Source organism: Bufo gargarizans, chromosome 9, assembly GCF_014858855.1.
Source record: "Bufo gargarizans isolate SCDJY-AF-19 chromosome 9, ASM1485885v1, whole genome shotgun sequence".
NCBI lineage: Eukaryota > Metazoa > Chordata > Amphibia > Anura > Bufonidae > Bufo > Bufo gargarizans.
The window spans coordinates 112,213,768-112,224,414 of NC_058088.1; the positions used below are offsets into that span (position 1 = coordinate 112,213,768).

Here is a 10,647-nt window from a genome sequence, read left to right on the forward strand (position 1 = left end):
GCCAGGTGAGGCAACTTTGGGGATGCTATTTACATTCGATTTAATTGGTGGTTTGGGACGGTTGCTGTGCGGGTTGGCTGGTATGGGGCACGGCGGAGCGGGGCCTTTACAAGCTTGGGGGGTGGGGAGAGGCAATAAGGGCGAGGCGGTGGCGGGTGGAACTGGGCAGGTTTTGGGGGGGTTTCAGTGCAGACTCAGGTAGGTGGTGAGGAGGATAGGCCGAGGGTGGATGATGCGGCGAGGGGTGAGGTGTATGTTTGCTTTGAGGGCCCTTTGGGGGCGCATTTGAAGCAGGAAGTGAGGGAGTGGATTTGGAAGGGGGAGTATGTGGATGTTTTTTCACTTCTCCCGTTGGAGCGCTTTAATTTGGATGTCGTTAGGAAAGATTTGGGAAAAAAGGAGGAGGAGAAGAGGCGTTATAGGCTGATCCTCTGTACTTTTAGTAATTGGCTTCAGGTGTTTTCTATTTTGGCGAGTGTGATTGGGGAGAAGGCGCCCGATAGTTGTTCGCCTCTGTTTTGTTACATGAACGCGATAGGGGAGGCTTATCGGGTTTATGGGGGATATGGGTGGTTGCTGTATGACCAGTTTCAGTTGTTTACACATCCTTTGACGCGGCGGTTAGTTGGGTTAGGAAGTTGGGGCCGGGTACGCTGTTGGCAAAGGTGGACATTGAGGCCGTGTTTCACCTCTTGCCAGTTCATCCAGATAGTTTGTGTTTGTTGGGTTGTTTTTGGGAGGGGGGGTATTTTGTTGACAGGTGTTTGCCAATGGGGTGTTCGGTCTCTTGCGCGTATTTTGAGAAGTTTAACTCCTTTTTGGAATGGGTAGTGAAGGATGTGGCGGGGTGTCAGTCGCTCATTCATTATTTGGACGACTTCCTGTGTTTGGGTCCAGCGGATTCCAGTGGGTTGTTGTTCGTGTCGTTGCAGGCGGTGTTTGGAGTGCTTGGGGTGCCGTTGTCGGCGGAGAAGATGGTCAGCCCCACTACAGAGTTATGTTTTTTTAGGTATAGTGCTGGATTTGGTTCGGATGGAGTGTAGGTTACCTGAGGACAAATTGGTTGTTTTGAGGTCTGCAGTGCGGTCGGCGAGGGGGGGGGGGGCGAAGATTCGTCTGAAGGAATTGCAATCCTTGTTGGGGAAGTTGAATTTTGCTTGTAGGATCATTCCGATGGGCAGGATATTTTGTAGGAGATTGGTGGCGGCGACTGCAGGTGTGGTGTCGGGTCACCATTTTATTCGGCTGGGGAGGGAATTGAGGAGAGATTTGAAGGTTTGGGGTGGTTTCTTGGGGCAGTTTAACGGCAGGGCGTTGGTCATGGGGGAGGTGGTGGAGAGTTGTGACTTGTTTTCGGACGCTGCTGGGAGGTGGGTTTTGGGGTGTATTGCGAGGGACAGTGGTGCGCGAAGGAATGGCCGGTGGTTTGGTTTGTGTCACGGCTGAGGATGGGGGAAACCCTCAGCCGTGCGATGATGGAAGATGGTCGCTGCTTGACCAGGACGACAGGATTAGGGAGCAGGTCACCTCCTATCGCGTCCCTAACCTGACCCTAACTCCTAGCTGCATGGGCTGACCTTTAAGGTAGGAGGACCCATGCTCAGGAACCTCGGAGCCCTAACTCGCCCTCCGACCGGTCCCTGGACTAGGAGTCAGGGTAAGACAACCTGTTCCTTCAGGATACGGAGGAACAGGAGTCTCACTGGCCAAGCTGCAAGGAAGGGAGAACAAATACAACCTATGGCAATGGTAGGTACTTGCCATAAACATAACTCTCACCTCCCACAGACACAAAGCCTGGAACCCATGTGGAAGTACAGCCCACAGACAACAGGACTCAGCACACAACACACAACACACTGGAACCCAGGACCATAGGTGCATTAAAGAAGCATAAAACCAAACATCTTCAAGACACCAAACAACATTATTATTTTGCTATGACCAGAAGGATGGCCCCCACTGGCAGTTGGTAAGTAACCAGGAGGATGACTCCAGCCAGCATAGCTGAAGCACCCCCTCTGGCTACTGCCTACAACTGAGGCTTTATAGGGCCAAGAGGCCACAGCCAACGGTCAGACACACCCCGTGACTCACACACAGAAAGGGAGTTAACCCTTCCAATACCACAGAAGGGAAAACACAACTTAAAGGGGAAGTGTCCAAAAGCAGCACACACTGTGGCCGCCGGCAACGACATGGGTGGCACTCATGTCCTGGGAGTCAGCCCGAAGGCCGGGACACTGCCACCACATGTACACGACCAAACATTGCCACGGGCAACCACAGTGAGGGGAAGATTTGAGTGCACACCACACATAACACAGAGTGCACACAGACATACCAAAGTGCATAAAAACGTGCACACAACTCCAAGGGAACCGCACACATAGCTGTTGTCCGTGGCAACCGCACTTGAGGCTAACAACATTATGCCTCCAGCTGCGGTTGACACTACAACCCAAATCGCGGGCAACTGTATACGGCTCCCAAGGAGTCACGGCCATAAACATGGTCGTGACAGTTTGAGAGGGGTTGGGTGAGGAACGTGGCGTTGCTCGAATTGTTCCCGATAGTGCTGGCGGTGGTGCTGTGGGGGGACAAGTTCAAGAACAGGAAAGTGAGGTGGCATTGCGATAACTTGGATGTTGTGCAGGCGGTTAATAGTCTTACGGCATCTTCACCTCCTGTGGTTCAGCTGTTACAGCACTTAGTGCTGATGTGTTTGCCTCTGAACACGTGGGTTGTGGCGGTGCATGTGCCAGGTGTTGATAACGGGGTGGCTGATTCTCTTTTTCGTTTGCAGTTGGAGCGTTTTCGCCAGCTGGCGCCGGAGGCAGAGAAGGAGGGGTTGGAGTGCCCGGTTTAGCTCTGGGGTCTCTTGGAGGTTCTATAACGGGTTTGTTTAGGAGGTTGTTGAGTGAGGGTACCTGGTCGGACTATGGTAAGGCGTGGCGTTCTTGGGAACAGTGGTGTGCGAGTCTGGGGGTGGGGTTGATGGGGGGGTCCCATTGGTATTGTTTTTGGGGCACATCGTGGAGGAGGGTTGGTCGGTGGCGAGGGTTAACCGTTGTTTGGCGGGATTGGTTTTTGGTTTCAGATTGAGGGGCCTTCTGGATGTTACCAAATCCTTTTTGGTAAAACAGGCGCTGAAGGGTTTTCGACGAGGGGGTCGGTTGGCGGACGGTAGGAGGCCGGTTTCTTTTGAGTTGCTGTTGAGAGTGGGGGTTTGTGTGGAGTCAGTTTGTAGTTCGGCTAGTGAGGTTCGCTTATTTAGATTGGCTTTTTCATTGGCCTTTTTCGGGGCTTTCTGGCTGGGGGAACTGGTGAGTAAGAGTATGGTTTGTGCGGGCGGTTTGGGGAGTGAGGATGTGGATCTGTTTGAAGATAGGGTAGTGGTGCGGATTAGGGTGTCCAAGACGGATAGGGAAGGAAGGGGTCGTAGTGTGTCCTTGTATGCGGTAGCGGGGTGCTTAGTTTTTCCAGTTAGTTGTTTGAGGTAGTATAGGGCAAGGGTAGGTTGGGGGGGGAGGGTCCGTTGTTGAGACACGAGGATGGTTAGTTTTTGTCGAGATTCCAGTTTGTGGCTGTATTTAAGAAGTGTATGGCAGCGTTGGGAATGGACTCCAGAGGCTTTATGGGTCATTCCTTTTGTATTGGGGCGGCGAAGGAGGCGGCGAGGTTGGGGCTGGGTGATGAGGTGATTAAGAAGATTGGGCAGTGGGAGTCGGTGTGTTTCAAGTCATACGTGCGTTTGGGGGGTTTGTGAGTTCGTGTTGGGGGGTGCCGAGTTTTGCCTGTGTTTTATCCTCATTTTTCTTGTTGCAGGTGGTGAGGCGGCGTTAGTCTGGATCCTGGGACATTCGTTTGTTTTTGGGGTGCCTTGCGGGCGGATGTGAGGCCCAACAAACGGCAGTTGGGGATATGCAGGGAGGAGGCAGTGGTGAGATGGATTGGGCGTAGAGGGATGTTGTGGGGGAGTGTGATGGGGAGGTAAAATGACTCGTCTCCTTCAAGTATGGACCAGTTGTCCTTAATGACCCTCTTAATGAGAGGAGCCATGGGTCCATACTTGAAGGAGAAGACAAAAGGGTGTGTTTCCTCGGAGGACCTTGTCTGCTACGAACCTGCATTGTCACTGGGCAATGGGCAAATATAAGGTTTTAGATGTTCGGCCTTCTTCATGGCCTGATTCAATAATCTAAGAGGGTACCTCCTGGCCAGTAATCTATTTTTCAATTCCAAGGCCTGGCGCTGATAGTCAGCCTCAAATTTATTAATTCGTCGTAGGTGGACAAACTGGCCATAGGGTACCACCTTCTTAACACTCGGGGCATGGGACTGGAGTAATGTAACAATGAGTTGGTGGCTGTGGGCTTGCGGTAGCCCTCGGACACCAACTCACCGTCCCTCACTGAAATCTCCACGTCTAGGAACTCCAGGCGATCCCCCCCAAATGTTTGCTTGAATACCATATTCATGTCGTTCACCTGATTAAGGTACTGTGCGAATTTCAAAAAATCTGGTTCCGTCCCCGTCCAAACGATGAGTACGTCGTCGATATACCTTAAGTAAGTGTGGATAAATTGGGCGAAGGGATTTAAGACAGTGTACACGAATCTGTCTTCAAATCTAGCTAAATATAAATTTGCAAAAGTGCATGATACTGGTGTACCCATGGCGGTACCGAACTTTTGCCTGTACCACGCACCTTTCTCGCAGTGTAGATGGAGTAATCTCCTCAAAAGGCCTTGTACCCGGTGTGTGGGGTCTATTTGAATGGCCTCGTAGACCTCTCTACTCTCTATTATGTAGTTGACGGTGGGCCTCTGTGACATAGAACTCTTTTGTCATAAGAACCACATTACCTCCCTTGTCCGCTGGTTTTATTACGATATCATCGCGTGTTTGTAGCCGCAAGGGCCTTTTCTTCATCAACATCCAAGTTTTTGGCTGCCCTGGGGTATACTAGAGCCTTCACCCCTTATAAAACCTTTTGTTGGAACACGTCGATGGGACTACCAGCGGACAAGGGGGGGGGGATTAAATGTGGATCTGACGCCTCCCCGAAAATCATCTCCCTTAATTTCTAAATCTGAGGTAGGGGTACTGAGTGATGAGCCCGTCATCCATTCTAGACATTCTACCTCTGTGGGGTTGAAATTGGTCGTGGCACTAAAGCCCAATGGTCCTATTACTACTGGTATTTCTCCCTCCCTGGCTGACTTTTTTGTGGGTGGAATCCTACTGAACAACTTCTTTGAAGTCAGCTTCCTGACTGCCTTATATAAATCGACTTCAAACCCGACCGGGTCAAACTGCTCCACCAGGCTGTAGTTGATCCCCCTATTGAGGACTCGCTCACAGTCTGGTGGAAGCATGGAGCCAGTCAGGTTGATGACCAGATTCTGTGCATATTTGGGGGCTGGTGGGTCTCCTAGTTCCTCCAGGACACCTGTTTTCTTTTGTGATCTTGCCTTTTGTTTGTTTTGCCCCTTGCCCTTCCCCCTTCTTGTGTAAGTCCCAAAGGGGGGTGTGTCCCCTGGGTGCCACCTGATGTGGTGGGAGTCTGTGTAGCGGTATCATCAGAGTGACTAGAGTCTGAGTCCGTGGTCCAATAATCGCTCCTTCTGCGCGGCTGTCTACATTTCTTCAAACGACTGGTGGTGTTCCAGTTGAACACTTTATCCCCATCAAAGTCCTGTTTGTCCCGCAGGAACTTATCTCTTTTCTTTTCTTTAATATCTCTTTGGGTATTGATCATTTATCCTTAAACATAACGCCTTCAGATTTGGGGATGCGTGGTACAGGCAAAAGTTCGGTACCGCCATGGGTACACCAGTATCATGCACTTTTGCAAATTTATATTTAGCTAGATTTGAAGACAGATTCGTGTACACTGTCTTAAATCCCTTTGCCCAATTTATCCACACTTACTTAAGGTATATCGATGACGAACTCATCGTTTGGACGGGGACGGAACCAGATTTTTTGAAATTCGTACAGTACCTTAATCAGGTGAACGACATGAATATGGTATTCACACATAAATTTGAGGGGGATCGCCTGGAGTTCCTAGACGTGGAGATTTCAGTGAGGGTCGGTGAGTTGGTGTCCGAGGGCTACCGCAAGCCCACGGCCACCAGCTCATTGTTACATTACTCCAGTTACCATGCCCCGAGTGTTAAGAGGGCGGTAACCTATGGCCATTTTGTCCGCCTATGACGGATTAATAAATTTGAGTCTGACTATCAGCAGTGTTTAGAGTTAATTAGTTGATTCAGATGATTAGGTTAATAGCTCGTTTAGAGAACCTTTTCATGATATGCTAATTTTTTTAGATAGGAATTTTGGGTTTTCATGAGCTGTATGCCAAAATCATCACTATTAAAACAATAAAAGGCTTGAACTACTTCAGTTGTGTGTAATGAATCTAAAATATATGAAAGTCTAATGTTTATCAGTACATTACAGAAAATAATAAACTTTATCACAATATGCAAATTTTTTTAGAAGGACCTGTATACTATTCTGTATATTCTATATGCCCTGATAAAAACATTGGCCATCGTTATGTCATTCACATGGAAATTCAAATCTTTTCTCTCAATTCCTATGGAAACCTAACATAGCGTAGTCACAGTACTTCATAGATCAGTATACTGAAACCATGATCCCGCTTTTTAATTCCAGACACAATTGTTCCAGAAATATATTACACATAAAACATATAAAGAGAGATTTGGGGGGAGGGGGGGGGGGGGTAGTCTGAGAATTCACTCTATTTCTGTTTTTAATAGTAGGTAGTAGGATATCAAAGAGCAAGATATTATAAGATATTCTATTTTGTAGTGATGACATGTCTTATATTTTGCTTCCTAAATTGCTGTGAAATCCCCAGCCTTGTGCTTTTAAAATGATGATTCATGAAGTAATAATGTATGACAGTCCATGCAGAGTGAAGCAAGGAAGTTTTGTTGTGAGGAATGTAGGCATATGCCGTATTCTTAAGAAATCAGAATCACTCAGGGCTATGATATTTATCCAGGAAACAAAAACTTAAAGCAAAAAATAACTGTTACTAAGAATAGTGGCATGGGTTGGTCACTTGCCAGACTTAGTATATAAGTCAGTGAGACAAACAGGCAGTTATATCAACAGCTTTCAGACATTCTTGGTACAGCTAAAGCCATCGTAGTAACTACACAATGAAGATTGACACTAACAAGATGAAGGACCTCTATGAGACCAATGGCTATCTGACCTCTATTAATGTATTAGATGAGAAGGAATTGCACCAAGCCCAGAAGGAGCATGCAAAGCTGGAAGAAAAGTTTGGTAAGTTTGCAAATGATCGAGAGATATGTAGAGTATACTTCATCATGAACCATGATCGGAATATTTAAGGGGAAATACTTTGAGTTGTAGAAAAAGATTAGCTGATTCCAACATATTTTATATTTCAGGTAAAGAGTACACTCAGTACAGTCTACACAATATCCACATGCAGTATGAGTGGGTGATGAGTCTAGCAACCCATCCCAATCTACTGGAAGCAATCACAGCTGTCTTGGGTCCCAATGTCATTCTTCTGGACTCAAGATTTATCTGTAAATATCCCTCCTCTGAGGTTCCACACAAAGAAAACACTGCCCCTTATGTTGCCTGGCATCAGGATATCAAGTGAGTATGGGAGCTGGTAGACTTTTATGGCCACTGGATAATCTGCTGGTTTTAAGTGTATAACCTAAATATGGCTTTCTTATATCTTCATAGATACTGGGGATTTGAGGGAGGTCCAGTGGCTTCAGTATGGCTGGCATTTGATGATGTTGATGCAGAAAATGGAGTCCTACAAATAATTCCAGGTATTACCTCTTTATGGCTAAATATATAATATAAAAAAGTTTTACATAGAGACTTACATACTTTTTTGCCCCAGGGAGTCATAAACAGGGTATACTGGAGCACAACATTGCAGAGATTCCCGGGAACATGTTGACAGCAAACCAGGAGATTCCAAAGCACTTGGTGAATGTAGAAGATTTGGTTGAGTGTCCACTGAAAGCTGGTCAAATGTCTGTAAGTACAACCTAATGCCATCAAGACATTACGGAGATTTGTTGATCAAACTTAATATTACAGTATTATTGCCATATTTGACCATTAGAGTTAACTATAACAGGGAGATTCATTTTGTATTGATGGCTATACAATATAAGTAGTGTCTGCTCGAAGAAACTGAAACCTTAGGTATTCAATTGTTGGATATATAAATAATGCACTCTACTTCTAGTCATTCTGATTAAATCGAGACAAGACTGCCACGTGTCAGTAGATATCTAACAAGTGTAAATGAAAGTGTTATTTTGGAGGATATAAGCACTAGATGTGCTCTAGACAAACAACTTCTCCAGACTGCCTTATGGACTAGTCATGTACATTGATCTCTATGGATATCATATAATCCAAGTTCAGGGCAGAATGCATGGATAAACAAATCTAAAAGAGCAGGAGGTGACAAATTGCTCATGAGCTTCCATGTTAGGAGCCTGGTGTGATGTGTGACGTGTGTATTGAACAATCTCTGTAAATGCTCATCTATACTGACAGGTGCATGATGGTCTGACTGTTCATGCCAGTGAACCCAACATGTCTGAGAGGAGAAGATGTGGATTTGTCATCCGCTATGTTCCTACCACAGCCTATCCTATTGAGGTAAGCAAACAATACCCAGAGATTGCCTTGTGGTTGTATTACTTTACATCTATTTACAGATATGAAGTAACTCTCCTCTGGAGAAGGGGTTACTAGACAGGATCTTGAGTCATGGCTCACTCTTATGGCATGTATGCTGTAAGCAATATCTGTAATATAAACATGATGATCCTTAAAAAAAATAGCTATCACTAACTGACATTATGGTCATTTCTATGACAGGATCCAGAACGTCCTAGAACCTTTCCTGCAACTGTACTGGTGGCTGGAACAGATGAATATAACCATTTTAAAGACAACGCTCCTAATTTCTTCACCAAGACATTCTAATTTCTTGCTATGTAAGAATTCTCTGTACTGTACCTTGTGAGGCTTAGGAAGCTGTATAAGGGTGCTTACATAATGTACAAAGCATTAGTTATTCCATAAGTATCTTATGTTATTGATGTATGCACATTGGACAGTATACACGTACCAAGTACTTTATACTTACAGTCTAACTTAAGTAACTTACTTAAAGACTGACTGAAATGCAATATACAGTATTAGTGCAATATTTTGTGCTGTAATATTGTTACACTGAATTCGTTATCATACAAACTGCTATAAAATAAACTATATTTAAAGTAAAGTAAATTGATACATTTCAGTGATTAACTTTTTAGAACTATTTTGTGTGTATCCAAAGAAGTTAAAACTAAACAGATCATGTGTCTCCCCTGCGAGTGGCTTGCCCCGTAACTATATGTTATGGCTACTTGCAAATGGGTGTGGGCAGTCTATCAGAAAATCCACATGAATTTCTGTGCGGATTTCTGACTATTTTTGCCCCAAAACCAAAGCAAAAACTATATGTGTTACATGAAGGTTTTTTTGTGGGGATTTCATGCAGTTTTGCTGCATATCTCACCTTACCATTGAAAAGGGTGAAATCGGCACCAGAAATCGCTAACATAAGCATGGCAGGTCAAATTTCAAAAAGTATGAGATTTGTCTTAACTCATACACTTTTCTGGTACTGTATTATGCTGCAGATGTTCTTTACAAGAATCAATGCTAAAAAAAAGTGCATAATCTGCAACATGTGAAGGGAGCCTAATTTGTCACCAGTTTTATGCTGCCCCATCTGAGGGCAGCAAAGACTGGTGAGAAAAATGCTGAGAAAAACACTGGGTCACTTGCTTGAACTGACAGAGCTGTTTTGCTAAAATCTGCACTGAAAAGTGAGCCCAGCACTGGAGTCCCCTCAATACAAAGCACGCACCAGAGAGTCCTCATATTCACAAGCTGCCAGCTCTGCCCAACCTCCTGCTGCTGATTGACATCTTTCTTCCTACTGTAATATAATCAATTATGCAGGAATGGCGTGGCACTCTGAAACTATGTTTCAGGTGCGTGTCGTTGTGGATTCCCAGCCTAAACTTGGTAGTAGATTAAGACAACAGCACTCTTAATGTATGCAGAACAGAGGTTTTATTCGTAAGGCAACTTCGCATTCAAGTGATGTTTCGGTCCAAACAATGACCTTTTTCAAACACTGTGAATTAATACAAACAATACAAAATAGTCATATTGAAACAACGTCAAGTGCGACCATATTTATACAAACATATATGTTATTAGACAATTAGTAACACACTAACACTGAATGGCTATTAAAAGGTTTCACACAATAATATGCTGATAATGGCAGGATGTCATAAATCGTATATTTAAATGCCCTGTGTCATATACCGATCCTTGTGCTGATCTGGTAATCGCTACAAGAGAAAACACAAATTTTCGCAAATGAGTTCCTGAGTAAATTCCTGTAAGGGAGAATTGGAAAAAGGAATAGAAACAAAGGAAAGTCCTCCTTATTTTGTCCTTAGTGAAAAAAGAGTGTCCACTAGGATAAAGTCAATATTCCGATTATAGTTGGCTTCAAAC

General features: G+C 45.1%; 1 protein-coding gene across 1 annotated transcript; it reads left to right on the forward strand.

The window, feature by feature from the left end:
• The first annotated feature begins 7,128 nt into the window (after nt 1-7,128).
• LOC122919479 (probable alpha-ketoglutarate-dependent hypophosphite dioxygenase) lies at nt 7,129-9,328 on the forward strand. Its single transcript, XM_044268538.1, has 6 exons — nt 7,129-7,338; nt 7,467-7,683; nt 7,777-7,868; nt 7,943-8,082; nt 8,614-8,718; nt 8,941-9,328. The coding sequence occupies exons 1-6, from the start codon at nt 7,209-7,211 to the stop codon at nt 9,046-9,048; spliced, it is 792 nt and encodes a 263-aa protein (XP_044124473.1). The 5' UTR covers nt 7,129-7,208; the 3' UTR covers nt 9,049-9,328.
• The last annotated feature ends 1,319 nt before the right edge of the window (nt 9,329-10,647 follow it).